Raw genomic sequence first — 20,327 nt, 5'->3', positions numbered from 1 at the left:
CTGGGGCCCCGCCTCTGATGGACAGCCCTGGGAGCAGGTCTGGGGCCCCGCCTTTGGTGGACAGCCCTGGGAGAAGGTCTGGGGCCCCGCCTTTGGTGGACAGCTCTGGGAGCAGGTCTGGAGCCACTGCCTATGACACTCTGTGCATTGTGGCTAAAGCCCCCTGGGGATGAGAAACAGAGGTGTGGAATGTCCGGTCAGACGACTGGATTTCTTGATGCTTCCCGGCGAGGCTCCTTTCCTGTTAACATAGAAGAAATCCTAAGTAACATGTGGCCTTTGCCAGCTCACCTGGAGCTGCCCTGTGTTCTTGCCGACTTCTGTTCTGGCATAAGAAGGGGGAAATCCCGCAGCGTTTGCGTGTGCTAACTGTGGAAGCCTTACTGTGGTTGGAACTTGTGAGACAGCAGTCGGGGCTCCGGGAACACCAGCTCCGCCTACTACCAGCTGTGCAGTTTTCGGGCAGGTTGGGTGACTGACTTGTCCCAGTTCGCCTGGGACTGTCCCAGCTTTAGCCTTGAAAGTCCTGTGTCCTGAGCACCTCTTGGTCCTGGCCAAGCCGGGATGGTTGGTCACGGTACAACTTGGATCGTGGATGTAATAGGATAGTGCGTGTGGAGTGCTGGGCAGGTGCCTCCTTTTTTTTTTTTTTTTTAATATTTTATTAATTTTTTTATAGAGAAGAAGGGAGAGGGACAGAGAGTTAGAAACATCGATGAGAGAGATCAGTCAGCTGCCTCCTGCATGCCCCCCACTGGGGATGTGCCCGCAACCCAGGTACATGCCCTTGACCAGAATCGAACCCGGGACCCTTCAGTCCGCAGGCCGACGCTCTATCCACTGAGCCAAACCGGTTCGGCATGCCTCTGTTTTTAGAGCTGCTGTCATAAAGGGCCCAGAACCACAAAAGTTTATTGTCTCGGTTCTGGAGGCCGAGGTCTGAAATCACAGTGTCCGTAGGGCCCTGCTCCCTCTGGCCCCCTGGCTTCCTGGCTTCCGGGAGTTTGCTGGCAGTCTCTGCTGTTCCCGGACGTGTTGATGCCTCATTGTAATCCTCCGTCTTCACATGGCGCTCTTCCTGCACCTCTGTCCCGGCCTCCAAATTTCCCCTTTCATAGGGCCCGTCATATTGGCTTAGGGCCCACCTCATTTTTACTTGGTTCCCTCTGTAAAGACCCTGTTTGAAAGGAGGTCACATCTGAGGCACCGAGGGTGGGGGTCAGGACTTCAGTGTATCTTTTGGGGGACACAGTTTGACTCACAGCAGCAGGGTTAGCTATGGACTACCATTGCTATTTGTATCATTATCTTCGCAGTCGTCTAGAAACAAGAACATGGAAGACACAGCTCCTGCACCCAGGAAGGGAAAAGGCGGGAGGCCCCGTCATGTCACAGGGAGGAGCTGGCTGGCGATTGGAGTTCCGTGTCTGAGCCATTTCAGTGCAAAGGCTCGGGGCACAACCCCTCTAACCCCGGCTTTTGCTGTTTGGTGTAGATGGAGCAGATGAGGAACGAGCTGCTTCAGGAGAGAGCTGTGAGGCAAGACTTGGAGTGTGACAAGATCTCCCTGGAGAGACAGGTGAGGGCAGCTGGCCCCCTGAGCCCTCCCCACCCCCGCTTTGCACAGCATGCAGAGATGACGGGGCCAACCTTGCCCAAGAGAGGTATTTCTAAAACCATCTCCAGCCAGAATTTTCTCATAATATTAAATATGCTTGGAAGTTTACAGCTGGGGGAAGTGGCATTGCAAGTGTTTTCTAGATGCTAAAACGGGCTAAATCCTAATGGAAAGGGACAAATAAAGGACTGGTGTTATCAAACACGAGTTGCTAACCAAGCTTACTTACTCATTATTTCTTTCACATGCTGTTCATGTAAGTTCTTCACTGAAAATGATGTGTGATATTGGGGAAGGGGCCTATTTCTCCTGCGAATAGGTTTATGAGAGGCCAAGGTCATTTGTCTGATAAGAGTCCTAGGCCATGGCAAAGATTTCACTCCGGCTTACACTCGAATGTGACAGAATCTCTCCTTTTGGCCTGCCAGGGCTGGGGTGCCAGGCCATTCCCCGGAAACAGCCCTGGCTCCCCAGGTCCCCCGGGTCACCCGTCCTGGTGGGGGAAGCAGGCTCATCGCGGTCACTGACCGAACGCTGGCTCCACCTGTGATCTGCTCTGCAGAGTGTGAGGTGGACACACAGCCCCTCACTGTCTCCCTGTCTGATTCCAGAACAAGGACTTAAAGAGCCGGATTATGCACCTGGAAGGTTCCTACCGGTCCAGCAAGGAGGGGCTGGTGGTGCAGTTGGAGGCCAGGATCGCGGAGCTGGAGGACCGGCTGGAGAGCGAGGAGAGGTGAGCCTGCCAGCTGTGGTGCGAGGCCTGGCGGGCGGTGGGCATCGCATTGCATCTTCCCAGAGGCCTTCATGAGAGGAGGGCAGAGCAAGTACAGCCTTGCTGTTATTATTCCCACTTGACAGATGAGAAACTGAGACCCATCCAAGAAAGTACTTGGGAAAGGTAGCCTGGCTGAATATTGGTCTAAAACTCAGGACTCCTGCTCTTCATCCATAGCATTTTCACTGTTCCTTGCTGCTTATTCCCGTCCCCTCCGTGGGACAGGCTGCTTAGAGGCAAGGGGCAGGCTCTGCCCTGAGGGCCAGTGTATTCACTCCGCTTAGCAGAGGCCGGGCGGCCATCTGTCAAAGCTGGCAGGTCGCCCCACAGTGGGTGGGAGGAACATGGGATCAGGCGACCACACACCTTTCCAATAGCAGGATTCTTTGCAGCTAGTTCTCCCTTTGCAGCCCGAGGACCAGCACCAGGTTGAACTTGACCAGCCTCAGTTCTTACTTGTGGCCCCTCTCCTTCTGGGAGGGGTGTGGGTATGCATACGTGTGGGTATGACATTTCATATTCCTATTCGCAGTAGGACTTCTGGAGGCTGGGCTGGAGCAGCCTATAGTCACTGTCGTTGCCTGGCAGTGACCTCTGTCTTACAAAGTGAAGCTCAGGACAGGAAGAACCCAGGGCAGGTCTAGTCCCAGCTCAGCCCCTCGCTGGCTCTGCAGCCGGGGGCAGGTCACTCCCCTTCTTAGAGGCCCTGTTTCCTCATCGGTCCGATGACCAGCCCTTTCTTCCTGTAGTCAAGTGTCTCTCTGACCCTCAGCCCTGAGTGGACCAGGCAGCTCTGGCTGGGGCTCGCCCTCCTGCACAGCCTGGGCCGGGCCTCCTGTGGGTTTTGCTTCCTCGGTTTTGCTTCCTCCATCCTTCCAGGGACCGGAACAGCCTCCAGCTCAGCAACCGCCGGCTGGAGCGGAAGGTGAAGGAGCTGGTGATGCAGGTGGACGATGAGCACCTGTCGCTGACTGATCAGAAGGACCAGGTGAGGGACCCTCTGCAAGTTCATTTCAGATGAATCTGTATGTCCCAGGCTGGGAAGCAAGAGGGCAGCGAGGCCTCTGTGGGTGGGCGAGGGAACTATGGTGGACCGATCCCCGTCTTTCCACTCCACCCCGTGCCCCATTGAATGGGGCCTCTCTGACCTTTAGTGAAGGTCTCGGCCAACTTCAAACCCTGAGCTTGACTTGTAGAAAGCGTATTGGTCTGTCACAGAGGCTTATCTCCACTTTCCCATGAGACTGGTTAGACCCCCCCCTCCCCCGATCTCCTCACCTCCCCCCGCCCCTCCCCCGGAAATCATGGTTGCCTAGAGAGGTGGTGAGCAGCAGCACTAACCTGCCCTCTCTCCCTACACAGCTGAGCTTGCGCTTGAAAGCAATGAAGCGCCAGGTCGAGGAGGCCGAGGAGGAAATCGACAGGCTCGAAAGCTCTAAGAAGAAGCTGCAGAGGGAGCTGGAGGAGCAGATGGATGTCAATGAGCAGCTGCAGGGGCAGGTCAACAATTTGAAGAAGAACATAAGGTGGGCAAGTGCGGTGACCCCACAGGGACATTTGAAGAGAGCTCAGTGCTTTTAGGGCACCCTCACTCCGATTGCTTCAAGCCAGTTTCTTGTCGCCTTTTGGGGGTCATCCCATCCTACAGGCAAGAGTGTCTGCCCACTTCAGTCTCCTCACGTGCTCAGTAAGATCTCACATGTGTCACATGTGTCATCCCCAGACCAGTGCCCCAGTGCCAGCCAGGCAGATACTGTCCCTGTTGTCCATATGGGGAAACTGAGGCTCAGAGCAGGTAACACTAGCTTCCACCGCCACAGAGCGGGCAGCTCCTCGATCAGCCCTTAGCTCTCCTATTTATACGTAACTTCTGGAGAAATAAGGCAGAGTTTTGGTGTGCATCCTCATGAGGACGAGGATATCCTGGTTGCAGGAGAGAATTGCTTCCGTGGTCTGAAGGGGATTGGGGGCGGGGGAGGGGTCGCTTTCCCTGCAGGGTCACTGCCTTGGGCGTTGGCGTTGGGGGTGGGTTAGGTTCACGCCCCTCCATGGAGTGGAGCCTTTCTCGGAGGCTGACTGTGCTGGCGGCACAGGTAGTTCTTTGATCGTGGGCAGAAGATTCCAGCCCCTGGAGAATCCTATCAACAGGGCTTATCCGTCGAGAACTCGGCCCCAGGGCCGGCATTACGGTACAGCATTTGAGGGGGCACCAAAAATCCCAGTAATCAAGAGAGATAATATTAAATGCAATATTTTAAAAAATCCCAAAAAACCTCTGATGGACAAGACATCAAAAATTTAAATTAAGGTGGGATCAGTAACAGCACCTGATGAGCCATATTGGAGCTTGAAATGAAAGGGAAACAGTACCACTGACCTTGTCCCAGCCCCGCCCTGCCCTGCCCAGCCCACCCAGCCAGCGGCTCCCATGCTGAGAGCTGGGCATTGGCTCCCTGATGGTCAAGGTAAATTCACATGCTCCCTGCCACTCAGTGGGGTGAGAGGCAGGAACCCAGCCCATGCCTCCATCTCCAGATCAGGGTGGGCCCCAGCCCAGGGCCGGGACTCATGACCGCTGTCCCCCGCAGACTGAAGAAGCTGCCCAGCAAAGTGCTGGACGACATGGACGACGACGACGACCTCAGCACCGACGGGGGGAGCCTCTACGAGGCGCCGCTGAGCTACACCTTCCCCAAGGATGCCATCAGCCAGCTCTGAGCCCTCTTCCGGGCCTGTGGAGGGGGCTCGAGGGGCCGTCCTTCCTCCCAGGGACCCTCAGCCGCCGCAGCAGGAGGCAGGGGAGGCAGCACCCGTCCTCCGGCGCCGAGACCTTCGCTGCCTCTTCCCATAACCTGCGATTCCTCTGTGCTCCACTCCGCTCACCTAGGGGTGTGAGCGAACATGGCTCTCTGATCTTAGGGAGCTATTGCAGGGTAAAGGCTGAGCCGCCCGAGGCCCGGCAGCCACCGCCCGCTGGGTGCTTTGGAAATATAATTCGTCAGCCCAAGTCCTCTCTGCACCGCTGTCTGCATTGCTGCTCCTGCCCCCTGCCCTCCCCCCGCCAGGAGGAAGGGTCCAAATGCTCGTCACTGTTTAACAGCCGCTGTGCACGTGGGAAGTGGTGCGCAGGCTGTACATATTTTAAAGAACTTCTCATGGCCGCTGCTGTTCCGTTTCGGACTGTGACAGAGGCTTCCCGGGGGCCTGTCTGTCAGGTTCACACGTCTGTATTGAGTATTACTTTTTTAAATGTGAAGTTACTAGGTTTTAAGTATTGAGGAGCAGAGGCAAGAGAGAGAAGGTAGAACAAAGACCATGTGGACATTAGAAAAAGAATCGGTCTGGTGTTAAGGGACAGTGAACCCCGAGGAGAGAAGCTCAGGTGGTCTCGGTGCACAGCTTGCTGACGGAGGAGAGGGTCAGAGGGTCACTTGTATCCATGGCCTTGGTGGTTCATTTTATCTGGAATCTTGTAATTTCTGCACCGTGCTGAAACCAGTGCCCAGGCACCACCTGCAACTTCTTGGGGAGACTTGCAAGTAGGGCTTTTGACGGGCAATGTGGTTTCCGGAACGTGGGGCCGTCCTGTCATTTCTTATTGGTCCTCTCCTCCCTCCGACAGCAGGCCTCTGACCGGGCTCTCCCATCCTTGGGCAGGGTGGTTGCTGGATGGGGAAGAGGAGGATATGGGGTCAAGGCTCATGGACTTAGGAAGAGGCAGGAGGTATCCAGTGAGGTCACAAGGAAAGGGAGAAGGGAGGAGAGATAAGCAGGTGTGTGCGGGTTTGGGTGGGGAGGAGGAAGTCCTTGAAAGCTGGGGGATGTGTAGACAGGAGGTGGATTGAGCAGGATCTCAGGTTTATGTAGGGAAGGGAGGAAAGAAGCTGAAATCAGATAGAGGCGTGTCTGTGCAAATGGGAAGGCTCTTTCCAACTTCCTGGGGGCAGAGGGACATCGGCCGGCACCAGGCACGGAGTGACTGCGGACTGCAATTGGGTGCCGTCTGGGCAAGGCCACGTTGCAGGGACAGAATTACAGGGAGCGTGGCACTGGGAGGATGCAGGGTACCCGTCACTTCCTCCTGGCCTTCCTGGTGTCTCCTCCCACTGTGACAGTCCCCAGGCACACCCAGAGGCCAGGCCATCACAGCTGGGCTCTCCTCAGTCAGGGCCAGGGAGAGAACCCTGTGAGCCGTGGCCATGGGTGGGGCAGAGAGGGCAGTGTTCATCTGCTTCAGCAGAGGCCCACGCATCCTAGAGACGGGAGGCATGCATTAGTGCCACACACACACACACACACACACACACACACACACACACACACACGTGAGGCCCCTGGAGCAGGAGCGCCAAGCCTTCCTCACCTCTGGTTTGGGGTGTGGAGAAATTCCTCCCTTTAGCAACTGATTCATTTACAAATATTTATTGGGTGTCTACGATGTGTCAGGCATGGTCCTCGGCACTGGAAATAAAACAGTGAGTAAAATGGATCAAAATGCAACTCTTCCTGGAGCACAGTCAGGGGAAAGGGGGTGATAGACAACAGTCATACAAATGGGCACAGAGGCCGAGCCCTCCGTACCCCGCCTGGATCCCGCTGTCCTCTCGGGGATGCAACAAGCCTGCAGTTGGTCGACTGTCCCGCTGGAACTCCAGGGTTCCTTCCACCCTTGGCATGTTCCTGATTCCCCCGCCGCTTCCACCATGTTGAGGTATGTGCCAGGAGGCCTGCCTGGTAATGCCTCAGCCCACGCGTAACTGAGGCTGGGAGGTGAGAAAGCTCTGAGGCCTAGGAGCTGTGGGAGCCAGTGGGTGTCGGTCTTGGTTGGTGAGGAAGTCCCTGCCCCTCACTTTGGCCACTTCCTTCTGGTTCCCCTGGGCTGGTGCGAGAATGGAGACCAGAGCTCACCATTCAGAAGACTTGCATCCTTATCTAAAAATGGGCTGTTTTACATGCTACCTGTGCCCTTCTCCACGGTGTTGGAGCCGGCAGTGAGCTGGGTGCGTGCGGGGAGATTGAGGTGGGCAGAGTACTGGCCTGGATGTTGAAAGGGGTGTTTCCAAGTCCCAGTTTATCTTGCCCTGGTGATCCCGACGGGGCACATGCCCACAGAGCCCCAGATTCCCAGAATAAGTGAGGACCAGGGCCCAGACCTGTCCCACTCTGGCATGCTCTCATACTTTGATTTTATTATATACACATGATTTTTGTTGCTTTAAGGACTAACCCTGCTCAAGAATATTTTCTTTAGCTAGCTTAAAAACAAAACATTTTATTTAATAAACAAATATGTGGCCAAATGCAATGCCGAGGAGACAATCATCCTGTATCTTTATAATTGCTTTCCTGCTTCTGAGAGTCATTCGACAACGCCAGCAGGCTCATTCCATTGGGTTTCTGCATTCGTTTGGTTTGATTGCTTAGATGTGTCATGGGGAAGAGACATTCTTATGAAGCTGCCCTCATGTAAGAACTCCTGGATCAAGCAAGATTGCCTTTCAATAAACGGTCTCACCCGACGGGAATCTCAACTCTCCCATTATTTGGACTTCCTTGTTTTCTCCAGAGCGTGGCTCCCTGTCTGCCAAGAAACAGCCGAAGTGAATGGCTGGAAGCTGCTCCAGGAAGTGAAATACGGCGGCATTCAGGCCGAGAGCAGTTTCTGAAACAGAAGGGTGGGTGTGGGTCAGGGTGACACAGAGAAGGAGTGTACCCGGATGCCTGTGATGTGCCGAGAAGTCCAAACTGCCCATTTTCAGCAAACCGAGAAGTATGTTAACAGAATAAAGAGGCGGCGCCTGTTGATTCCTTGTTCCTAAACTAAACTTGTTCTCTTGTCATCAGTTTGCACAAAATCTCTCTCTTTTTTTTTTGGTTAATCCTCACCCGAGGATATCTTTTTTTTCCATTGAATTTTAGAGGGGGAGAGAGAAGGAGAGAGAAAAATCAATTTGAGACAGATTGATTGGTTGCCTCCCACATGCGTGAACCTGCAAACCTTGGGTATAGGCCAATGCTCTGCCCACTGAGAAACACTGGCTAGAGCTGCACATAATCTCTCTTGATTTATAGCAGGCTGACAGTAGGTACCATGGTCTCCATTTTATAGGAAACGGAAGTTACTTCTCCATGGAAAGGACCTACACTGCTCATTTTCTGTCCTCAGACCCATTTTCTGTCCTGTCCTCTCGCGGTGACCGCTGTGATTGGGGTCCACTGATGGGAGCAGGGGAGGTGGGGCATTTCTCGGCTGTCACTCCCTGCTCTGTGCAGTTTCAGGCTGTGGCTCAGTCTGCGGGTTCCCTGATGCCCCCAGCTTCCACCGACGTGGGTGACCACACCTGCTCCTCGTGCCTCCAGTTCTCAGGGTGGTCCTGGCTCCCTGCTGCTGCTCCTCTGGTCCCTCAGCAGCCCTGGTGGCTTCTTGAAACTCTGCCTGCCCTGCAGGGCAGCTCTTTAAAAATATACATATGTTTTTATTGATTTGAGAAACACTGATGTGAGAAACACTGCTCGACTGCCTCCTGCAGGCCCCCGACTGGAGATCAAGCCGGCAACCTGGGCATGTGCCCTGACCGGGAGTCGAACCAGCGACCTTCTGGTGCAGGGGATGATGTTCAGCCCACTGAGCCACACCGGCCAGGGCTTCAGGGCAGCTCTGTATTCACCATCCGGGCTGCTGCAGGCGGCTGCTGTTTGATGCCCCCAGTCATGTAAGCATCCTGTCCACCCCACTATCCTATAGCCCTTGACTCTCCTTATTCTGACCAGAGCATCTCAAATACAAGTGAGATTTTCTACTTTTCACATCCTCCCAGCCTTTGCATAATTGTTTAAAAGTCAGGGTTGTTGTTTTTTAGTCAGGTGTTTTGAGGTATTTTATCCTTTGCAATAAAAGGTGCTCTTTCTGGCATTATCTACTTTTGAAGCTGTAGGTAGGCCTCTTTCTTTGGCCCCTCTGCCAGGGTCCGGTGGGAGGAGAGTTCGGCGAGGCCACCTCTTCTGGGGAGCCACAGTCGAAGGGAAGACGTCCTTCCAGGCCTGCAGCGCCTTCCTCCACGCGTTTGGCATTCGTTCTTTGACCGTGAGGACAGTTACAGTGATCCTGTCTTTGTTGGGGACAGTCATTAGCCAGAAAGTTTTGTGCTCTAAGTTTTCAAATGGTAGGGAAATGACCAGACCGCAAGGCCCTATGGGGGCTGAACAGCCCCAAGTCCAGAAGTTCCAGGCCTTGCAGAGGCATCAGCCTGACCCGGTCCTGCTCTCGGACCTGCAGAACACAGCTGGAAATCATCGCAGGCATCCAAGCGCATGGCCTGAGGCCCGCCGGTCTCCATCCGCAGAGCACGGTTGAGTGTGGTCCCCACGCTGGGTTTATGAAGGCTGGGAAGTGGGCAGTGCGGATCCAAATGACATTCGCAACAGCACCTCTTCTGTGGGATGACGTTTGCCAGTTTCCCAGCGTGTGGAGCCTCACTCGGTCTCTCAGCAGATTGTCAACAACTCCTCCGTGACTCCAGAGCTTTACTGGGTAAACCAAATTAAACAGTTTTATGAGAGGCAGAAACTGGCAGATTGGGAACCTGAGACCTGGGGGGGTTGGAGTTTCCCATAGGCCACATCTGGAGTAAATGGCCAGCCCGTGAGGTGAAACTGCCACTGTGGGCCGGGGGCTGCGGCCGATCGAAGGTTGAAGCCACAGTCTAGGACCTTCAGAAGCTCTCAGTGTGATTATGAAAATGATTATTAAGCCAAGTGGAAATCAGATATAAATACTAAGTCCTTCATGTGTTTATGGCATACCAAATTAGTCTATTTTTCCTTGTGCTTGGCTAGCTCACACTATGTATAGTCAGTACCACGTTTTCCCTGAGATCATATGCAATTCAGTGGCTAACGTATGTGGAGCACTTACCTGCCACGTGTCAGGCACTGTTCTAAACCCTTTGCCTGTGTTGACGTGATCCTGCCAGTCACCCCCTGAGCAGGTACTGCTGTGACAAGTGAAGCAGCCCCGGCAGAGGGAGTTACTACCCTGTCCCAGGGCATACATACGGTAGCAGGTGCAAGAGCCGGGATTGGAGTCTGGGTCTGGTTCTGGGGTTCACACTGTACCCCAGGAAGCTGTGCTGCCTCTCGCCCACACTCACTGCCCGGGAGCACAAAGGTCTCTCATCGGATCTTGTATTAGGGACCCCTGAGGGCTCTGATCCTTCCTCTTACAGGTCTCCCTGCCATTGTGGGGTTCTGTCCAACTCAACAGCCTGCTGCCTAGCTCCACTCTGAGCATTGCAATCAAAGGCACTTGGAAATCAAGGTTAACCTTCAAAGCCACACACCAGATGGACGTGGCCACCATAGATTTTTAGTTGCTCTTCTAACCGAGCTATCTTAGGTGCCAGTGGCTGCTATGATCTTTGGGTCTCTCATTTCACTTCCGATGCCTCTCTGGTGCTGTGCTGACTCGTCTGGGCCCGAGCTGCGTGGGAGGGCTGCTCACTGGGCCTCCCACTGCCTCATGCAAGGAAGGTGGTCTTTGGGCAACACCAGCAAGCCCCTGAGTTGGATGGGACATTTACCTCCCCAATCCCCAGACTGCTTTGTGATGAGAACCTTCTAGAACAGTGGAGAGGGATTGTGTGTGCAGGTTGGGTATGCGATAGGCATCTGCCTCCCATCCACCCAGCAGACGGACGGCATCCCTTCTGAACCCCCCCACCCGGGGACTCTACAGAGACAAACCAATGTCGCCCCGTGGATGGCCCCATTGGTCTTTTGGGGCGGGGGAAATGATACTTAAACATCTAAAATCCCGTAACAGGGTAAACACTGCAACTGGGCAAATCCTGTGGACCAGGAGTCCTTATACTTTACCGGATTTAATCGGCATCCTGCGTGGTGGGTGATGGTAGGCAACGTGTGCAGAAAGAGAAATAACTTGTCCGAAGTCAGCAGTTAGTAAAGTGGGGCTGGGGTCGAGTCCCGGTCTGCTTCTGTCACCACCCAGCGATGCCCTGTGCCAGGGCCATGCTCCCTGCTGCCCATCAGCATAGCCACCGCGGACCTCCCCAGCTGGGGACGGCAGGCACAATGGTGGTGGTTTGTCTGAGGTCAGCAGCAGCCTCTGGGTGGAAAGTCTGCTTTTGGAGCGTGAGGCCTGCATGAAAGGAGGGCAGACAGCCCGCCCCTCCCGTCTGCAGGCCCCCCCTGCCTGCCCGCCTCTCCTCCTTCCACCCGCCTTGGCCCTTCTGGTCCTTCCAGGACAGGTTTGCTTTCCAGGAAAGGACTTGGAGCTTGAGGTAGAGCAGGGGACTCTGCTCAAATGCCCTCCTGCCTCTGAAAGGACCAACTGGTAAGCCGGCCAGTCCAGCCCCTTGGTTTGCTGGGTTTCATCTCTGGTCTGGGGCTGCCTGGATTTTCATTGGGTGCGATGGTCCCTGACCTATCGCTGGGCACGAATATGGGGGCTCCTTTGAGATAGACACGGGGTCCCTGCAGAGCTGGGTAAGGGAAATGAGATCTAGAAAGGACAGGGGCAAACTCCTCCTGGGGCTGCCGGCTGCTCCAGAAGGAGGCCATCCAAGTCTCTGTCTGCCCTCTCCGGGCTGACTGCTTCTGGCGTTCAGATAACAAAGAACTAGAGAACAGCTGGCCTGCAGTCACCTGCCTGCAGCCTCTTCATCTGGCCTCGCTCTAACCGGGCGCTGGCCCTCCCGGGGAGTGATTATTCCCGGTTCACACATGGCTTCCTAAACCAGCTTCATTTTCTGACACGAATGACTTGTTCTACCTCCTCCCCTTCATGGCAATGTAAAGAATTTTGTCTGTGTGTTTCATTGTTGCTGGATTCTAAAACCAAGTACAAAATGTTGGTGGGCTTTCTGAGGCCATGTGGCCTTCGCGGGCCTGTGGAAAGGGTCGGGGTGCCCAGGATAACTTGGTCAATCCCTGCGTGGTGAGAGGTGTACAGGCAGGGAGCATTGCACTGCCCCGCTGGGGGTCGCCTGGCGGGTGGACTCTCGGAGGACTATCCATTTATCCAGCGTTGGCTTCCAGCTGTTAAGAGGCCACGTGTAGTTAGTCCCTGTGACTTTGCTACTAACATCAGCAACAAAGACAATTAGGGAGCACCACAGGTGGGAAGACAGAACTGGGCAGGTAACACAGCATGGCACTGGGTCTCAGAATTGCCAGGGAAGGACTTTTGGTTTGTTCTGTTGAGGAATTTGTGCTCCCACCACCAAGAGTTAGCAGTGATTAACGTTTGGTCTTGTCTGCTTCACCTTCTTAAATAAAAGAAACACAACATTGGTGATAGGGTTGAAGACTCTCCCTTTGTCCTTCATTCCCTGCCTCATTTGTTTATTTTTCCATATAAAATAGGGCAACTATATTACCAAAATCCGGAAAATAATCCCACCAGCCTCATGCAGCCACCACGAGCATGTTAGTGCATTTCCTTCCAGTCTTTTTTCCTATGCAGTTTTTAAAGATAATTACAGTCACAGTGTTTATGATTAAGTATGCTTTGTTGCCACTTAACATTAGAATAAGTATGTTTCCTGATATTAATCTTTATTATGTTTTGAAATGCTGCATAACATCCCATCGAGTGAATTCCATTTGGTTAATTATCATCCCTATATTATTAGATGTCTAGAATTCTAAATATTGACTTCTTACAATTAAAACTTGTGAATTGGAATTCATCACTAGAAGTGGAATTACTGGGTTATCAAGTGAAACACACACACACAACTTTAAGTCTCTATAAATGTTGCCAAATTGCTTTTCTAAGGGCTATACCAACATGCACAGACACCAACAATATAAAGATGTGGCAGTTCCTCCAGCCTCCCACGCGCCCCCCCCCCCCCCCCCCCCCCCCGCCCCATTAACCTCTTCTTGAATAACAGACTGACCTCTTTCATCAAGTTAACCTCCTTTGTATTGTTAGTGGTATTTAATTTATAAGATGTCCTTTTGTGACTTGTCTATTCGTGTCCTTTTAATTATTCTCTGTAAGGCTAGTGTGTTTTTTAAGTATCACTAAAAAATACAAATAGGATAATTGAGTAAAACAGTGAAAAGTAACTCTTTCATCTTTGACCCAATTTCTCCAGTCCCTATGCAGACTCAACCACTCTTTCTGGTTTCTCTTATTTCTTCCAAGTCCGCTTCTCGATGTTGCCTGGGCCCCGGAATTATGTGTCCCACCAGAGAAGCAAATGAAAGCCACTTGAGGGGATTTATAAAACATGGTGAGGTGAGTGGGGCCCTGAACACCCCATCCCCCAGGCCATCCCTCCTGGAGCTTGGGACTGACTGCGTACCAGGAGGGTTGCATCTAGGGCTGGGACTCATGGATCAGGGAGGCGATCCTGAAGGCAGGCTGGGCCACGAAGTTTGGATTTATTTTCGGGGACTGTAGTGCCACATACATGAGGGAGCTTTAAGTTAAAAGGCCAGGGTCTGTCTGAAGAGGCCTCAGCCTCAAGGGATCCAGGCCCCCAAACCCCTGTGCCTGGACATCCCTAGGACTCTGGGTGCGGGAGCCCCAGGCCCTGGCCATGTCAGCCTCAGCCTGCTGGGTGGGCCGTCCTTTCCATTTGCCCCCTCAGGTTTCACTCTCTTGCTCCCTGTTTTGGTGATCATTTTCTGATTCTCATGTTTCTCTCTGGTGGATCCTGGATTCTTTACTCTGACTTCCCACGGGCTTTCAGTGGCATCCCCTACCCCAGTTTCAGGGTCAGGCCCGGTGGCTTTCTCTCCCCAGCAGGTCCACATGCTCAGAACTGTAAATATAGGGACACTTCTTGGGGACCACTGGGCAAGTGGCCTGCAGGGGGAGAGACCTTACAGGTCCACCCATCTTCCTGACATGGCAACAGAAGATTTGGACCAAAGGCTCAGGGTCTATGGGAGGCAGCATTCCCCACCAGGTGTCGGTAGTGGCTGCAAAGGTGGAGTTTTCCAAGGGCTGCTGCGTTCTCAGGTGCGCTCCTGATGGAGCTAAGAGGCTGCTGGGATGGAAGGCTTCGCAGGGCTGCACGCAGTGAGTCCTGGCACAACAGTTGTGGTGGCAGCAGGGGGAGTTGGTGGCCACTTCTGGCCCTGATGTGGCTGGTAGGTTAGTGGAGTCCCAAAGAGGACCTGGGACAATACCAATCTTTGTCTTCCCAGCCTGGCCCAGGTCACCTGGGGCTCCTAAGTTAACCTCACGTTGCGATGTTTGCGTTGCACTGATTTTAATGAACAACATTCCTTGTTGAGCTGCTATTTTGTGAGAGCCTCAAAGTTATTCATTTACACCTTTCAAAGAACATTCACGCCATAACCGGTTTGGCTCAGTGGGTAGAGCGTCAGCCTGGGGACTCAAGGGTCCCGGGTTCGATTCCGGTCAAGGGCATGTACCTTGGTTGCCGGCACATCCTCAGAAGAGGGTGTGCAGGAGGCAACTGATCGATGTTACTCTCTCATCGCTGTTTCTAACTCTCTATCCCTCTTCCTTTCTCTCTGTAAAAAGTCAATAAAATATATTTTTTTTAAAAAAAGAGCATTCACTGTGCCCAACGCAGCACCAGCCTGCACTGAGATGGGTAGGACTCAGCCCCTGGACTCAAAGGGATAAGATATGTCCACTAAGGACTAAAAATCAAGGGGCAGAGTCTAAGGCTCTAAAAGAGAGGTATAGATGAACTGTGTGGTGGTTCATGACAGGAAAGATCGTTGTTGGCTGGGGCAATTGGGGGAGGGTTCATGGGAAATGGTGTTTGAAAGGGTCTTCAAAGTGGGTGCACTGTTTTAGACCCTTTGACTGAAAATTTAATCTTACAGATGGGTGCATCTGTGGCTGATGGAAGGTTCAGAGTGAACACATGGATGAGGCTGGACTCAGAGAATCAGCCATTTGTATCAGAGTAATGGAATACTTGGAGTTGAGGCTGTAAAATAGGTTTGGGACTATATTTTTGGGAGATCTTGACTATCACTCCCAGAAACAGGGAAGCAGTGGATGTTTATAAACAGAAGATTCTGTATAAAAACAGAGGAGTTGGGTTGTGTGCCTTCTTGTCCTTTTTGAGGAGATAAATAATTTTTTTAAAAATGGCTAGTGGTACCCTAACTGGTTTGGCTCAGCGGATAGAGCATCGGCCTGCAGACTGAAGGGTCCCAGATTTGATTCCAGTCAAGGGCATGTACCTTGGTTGTGGGCACATCCCCAGTAGGGAGTGTGCAGGAGGCAGCTGAATCAATGTTTCTAACTCTCTATCCCTCTCCCTTCCTCTCTGTAAAAAATCAATAAAATATGTTTTAAAAAATGGCTAGTAAAATATAGCTCTTATAAAGGGCACGATCCTTGATCATCAATAAGAAGAATCAGCTTCTCCAATTGAGAATTCTCTGATAATCCATTATAAACATCCCAGGGTGAAAATCTCTAGTTAGTCTAGAATCTAGACCAGTAGCATCAGCATCAAATTTTTGGCTGTCCTGAAAATTCTGAAAGTGAGGCCAGCAGCCTACATTTTGACATGCTTCCCATGCTTCTAGACCAGCCGTGGGCAAACTACGGCCCTCGGGCCGGATCCAGCCCGTTTGAAATGAATAAAACTAAAAAAAAAAAAAAGACCGTACCCTTTTATGTAATGATGTTTACTTTGAATTTATACTAGTTCACACAAACACTCCATCCATGCTTTTGTTCCGGCCCTCCGGTCCAGTTTAAGAACCCATTGTGGCCCTTGAGTCAAAAAGTTTGCCCACCGCTGTTCTAGACTCTAGACCAGAGATTTAAAAATTACACACCAGAGCCATCTGGGAAGCATGTTACAATGTAGGCTGCTGGCCTCACTTTCAGAATTTCCAGAACAGCCAAAAATTTGATGCTGATGCTACTGGTCTGGGGACCACACAGAACCTCTGGATTAAACTTCCTACCTGACATTCCTCTATAAATCCACTGGGTGGCAGCAGAGAGCACTGCAGGCACAACACTGGGTGAGCCTGGAGTCCTCAGGCAGAGGCAGTGGAGGGCTGTTTCTGTGAGCCTTCAATGTAGGTCTTTGCTACCAAATGACCTTGCAAACCAACCACAGCAGCAAGCTCTCCAGCGTGCAAAAATGCATTATAGAAGTGAGTGCTTGGTGACTTAGATCTTGTTCCTTCTCCCGGATGTCCCCAGTCCCAGCTCTACCTCAAACACCCTCTGCTAGGTCCTCAGAACCCTCCTCAACTAGAAGTGAAGTATATTTGATAACTTTCAAGGTCACTTCCAACAAGGTTTCTGTCTGAGTGTAAGGTGACCTAGAGCTTGGAAAGGGAACTCACTCATCCAGAATGGACAGGTTAGGCTGTGGACGTGGGGGCCTCCTGAGGTCCTCAAGCCATACCTCACGGGCACTGCCCACTGTGTCTCAGCAGAGACCCACCCTGACGAAGACACACGGCTGGACTTAGCAAGGTGTCATCCTGCGTGAGGTGGCATCCTGCTACTCCCCACCGCCCCCCTGCTCCACCAAATGTCTCCCGTGCCTGCTCCTTCATGCAAGGGTTGTCCCTGTATGCAACTCCAATGGCCATTTGGTTGACATGAACCCTTTCAGGAACCAACACAGAGCTCTAAAAGTGATCAGCTACACATACTGCCTATTGTTGCATGAAGGACATGATCCCTGCTTGGGATCTGACTATTTAATCCACCAGTAGCCAAAACGGTTGGTACCAATGTTTCAAGACTCAGTGCCAATATGAACCCATACGAAGCCTTCCCTGATCCTTCATATTCAGACTGTTCCTTCTCTGGGCTCACACCCTTTGACCTATTGTAGCCCTTCCCAGATTGTGGCCAGTTGATTACAGTTGTTTTTCTCTGCTCCTCCAGAGCAAAGACTGCCTTTCGTTACTCATCTTTGTGGGAGGTACCTCGTAAATGTGGGTGGAATTGAGATGGCTTGTGTTTGCCTCGCATTTTGGCAAGTGATCGGGGCTATATTTACCTAAACTTTATGACTTAGTAAACCAAAAGCATATTTCTCTGGGCCTTTCTCCTCCTAGACTTAATAGATTTAATGGTTTTACTTTTACATCATAGGGCAACCCTCCACCCGAGGAAGAATAATAAGTCTAATAAGTCTAGAGGTTTCTAAGTTAATTTGTGAATCATTGAAAAAGAACCCACCCTGTACTGATCAAAAGGTGACAAACCGAGTGAACTTCAATCAACAGAGGACAGAGTCAGACATGCCTTCTGCTAATGACTCCTTATTTTCCCTGTGAATGTTTTTCTCCAGTTCTTTCTAGTCTGTTCTGTTTATGATAGTATTTTGTTCTATTATATGCTTGAGATCAGATACCTGTTATTTTTATCCTAGTTAATTTACTTAATATGGGTAGCATTTTCTGATATTTGAAAGCATGTTCCTAATGTCTTTAAACATTTTTGAACATTTAAAAAAATCAGTTATTCTATAATGTATAAAAAATACACTTTACCTAAATCTATAGGCAATATTTTCTTTGGTATTTGGGGTTATTTTCTGGGAATAGTATCCTCAAAATTGAATTGTGTCAAATGCTTTTTTGTGTGTGCAAGTGAAATCTTTATTAACTCTTTCACTTAAATAATTTATGCTCATTGTTAAAAAATACAGATAGGTAAAGAGCAATAATAACAATATGAATGAGAGGGAGAAGGGGAAGAAGTGGAGGAAGAAAGTCACCCTTGGTTTTAATATCTGGAAATAAATATTTTATGTATATTGTCTTGGCTTTTGTTTCTCTCTATGTATGTTTATTTTATAAAATTTGTAATCATACTGTTTATACTATTACATAACCTGCTTTTCAAATTATCCTGACTTTTTCCATGTATATAAACATATTTCCTTGACGCAGTTTTAACAGTTACACAATATTCCCTGGAATGATAGTTAACATTTATTTGGTGCTTAGTATATGCCATACCTAAGCTCATTTAAATCCTCACAACAATCCTCTAAGATAGGTACCATTATTCTCTGCATTGTAGCAAAATATATATAAATAAATAAAATGCAGGCATAGAAAGATTAAATCACTGGCCTAATTATAGGGATATCGTAAATGTCTATGAACCAATAGTCTGATGTAAGACACTTGTTCCTTTTTGTTTGCTGTCTGAGTGATGTTGCTATGAATTCATTAAACAAATATTCATTCAGCTCCCACTTACGCTGGGTGTTTTGCTAGATGCTGTGTATACAGGGGTGAAATGGTCAGCAGGAGGTAGGATTGGTCGGGAGAGATCACCTGAAAGGCTTCTAGCATCGGAGTGGGTTTTCTCCATTCTGTTTCCACACCTGGCTGAGGGGCGGTTCTGTCTCGTCCTTTACCATCAATATTTTCCCGTTTCTCTTCCTGCTCCACACACCTGCCAGGCAGGGCCTCATGCGGGTTGGCCTTCTTCCTTCCTGAAACAGGCAACCAAAGCCACAGGTGTAACCTGGGGGGCTGGTTCTCCACCTCTGATTCTGCTGTTTTGTGTGTGATGAAAATACCTAGACATGCTCACGATCAGTTATTAAAGAAAACTGGCTTTGGCTGTTTCACAATGGAGTAGGTTACTCCACCCTGCTACATCTCCACCCCTCTGTAGGCTTTTTGCTGGTGCATATTTAGTACACTGGGAGGGAGGCTAAGACCTTTCTGGGAAGCAGGTAAGAAAAACAAGCAGTCTTTGGGTTTTCATGTATTTTCTTTTAGTAACAGTTTTATTGAGCTATAATGTCCATACCACACACTACACCCATTTAAATATTCAATTCATTGGTTTTTAGCACACTCCTAGATTAACCATCGCTACTACCTAATTCCAGAGCACTTTTGTTACCCCTAAAAGAAACCCCATACCCATTAGCAGTCACTCCTCCCTCCCACCCCAGCCCTGGTGACCACTAATGAGCTTTCTGTCTCTATGGATTTGCCTGTTGGGGAAATTTTAAATAAATGGAATCTACAGTAGTTACAGAATCAGTATTTGAGTCTGATTCTGTCTGAAGCCAAATCTCTTTCTAGTATCTCAATTTTTGCCTCTCAAAATGAATACTTAGTATTGACCTACCTTTAGACTCTGGTTTTCTTCAGAGTCTGACTTTAACTGAGCACAATGTTTTCAAGGCTCATCCATGTTGCAGCATGTGTTGGTACTTCATTCATTTTTATGGCCGAAGTATTCCACTGTGTGAATAGACCACAGTTCTTCCTCGAGGGTAATTCCTATGTGTGAGCCCTCCTTCCCCCTGGTCCCTGAGCTGGTTCTCTTTGCCTGAGAGAGCATTCCTCCCACCTGTGGCTTCTTTAAAAGGACAGCCTGTGCAAAAGACTCTTGTCAAATTGACACCAAGTGTCAATTCAGTGGGCCAGAGAATGGTGTGACGTACATTGACAGTGAAAGAAGCTTGAAATATGCAGAATCTTCTGCAAAAGGGATGCAGATGGGGCTAAAAATAGGATTTGTTGAAAGTTCGTATATGAAATAGTTAGATGCCCTTGATCCTCTCCCTCATCCTGGAAGAGACTAGAGTCCCAGGGGTGGGCAAACTTTTTGACTCGAGGGCCACAATGGGTTCTTAAACTGGACCGGAGGGCCGGAACAAAAGCATGGATGGAGTGTTTGTGTGAACTAATATAAATTCAAAGTAAACATCATTACATAAAAGGGTACGGTCTTTTTTTTTTTAGTTTTATTCATTTCAAACGGGCCGGATCCGGCCCGCAGGCCGTAGTTTGCCCAAGGCTGGACTAGACACTGATTCCCTGGTGTTGCCGGCTTTGAGCAATGACATAGCTAAGGACAGGGGCAGTCTGCTCTCACTGAGTGGTGAGCGCACCTACCCCTCCTCCACAGGCTCCCGGAGTGCTGGCAGCCACAGGTTGCTATCTCCTAGGCAG

General features: G+C 50.7%; 1 protein-coding gene across 3 annotated transcripts in view; it reads left to right on the top strand.

Moving 5' to 3' along the window:
• CGNL1 (cingulin like 1) overlaps positions 1–18,167 on the top strand; it is a 163,012-nt gene extending 144,845 nt beyond the window's left edge. For all 3 annotated transcript variants that reach the window (XM_070421972.1, XM_070421953.1, XM_070421962.1), the window contains 5 exons: positions 1,496–1,579; positions 2,230–2,354; positions 3,276–3,384; positions 3,759–3,922; positions 4,985–18,167. In XM_070421972.1, the coding sequence (XP_070278073.1) occupies positions 1,496–1,579; positions 2,230–2,354; positions 3,276–3,384; positions 3,759–3,922; positions 4,985–5,114 (612 nt within the window). In that variant the 3' untranslated portion in view covers positions 5,115–18,167. The remainder of the gene's footprint in view (positions 1–1,495; positions 1,580–2,229; positions 2,355–3,275; positions 3,385–3,758; positions 3,923–4,984) is intronic.
• The last annotated feature ends 2,160 nt before the right edge of the window (positions 18,168–20,327 follow it).

This window comes from Myotis yumanensis, unplaced genomic scaffold, assembly GCF_028538775.1.
Source record: "Myotis yumanensis isolate MYYU_CA2020_CCGP unplaced genomic scaffold, mMyoYum1.0.hap1 SCAF_1, whole genome shotgun sequence".
NCBI lineage: Eukaryota > Metazoa > Chordata > Mammalia > Chiroptera > Vespertilionidae > Myotis > Myotis yumanensis.
The sequence above is the reverse complement of the archived record's forward strand: the minus strand, read 5'-3'. Positions and strand labels throughout refer to the sequence as shown.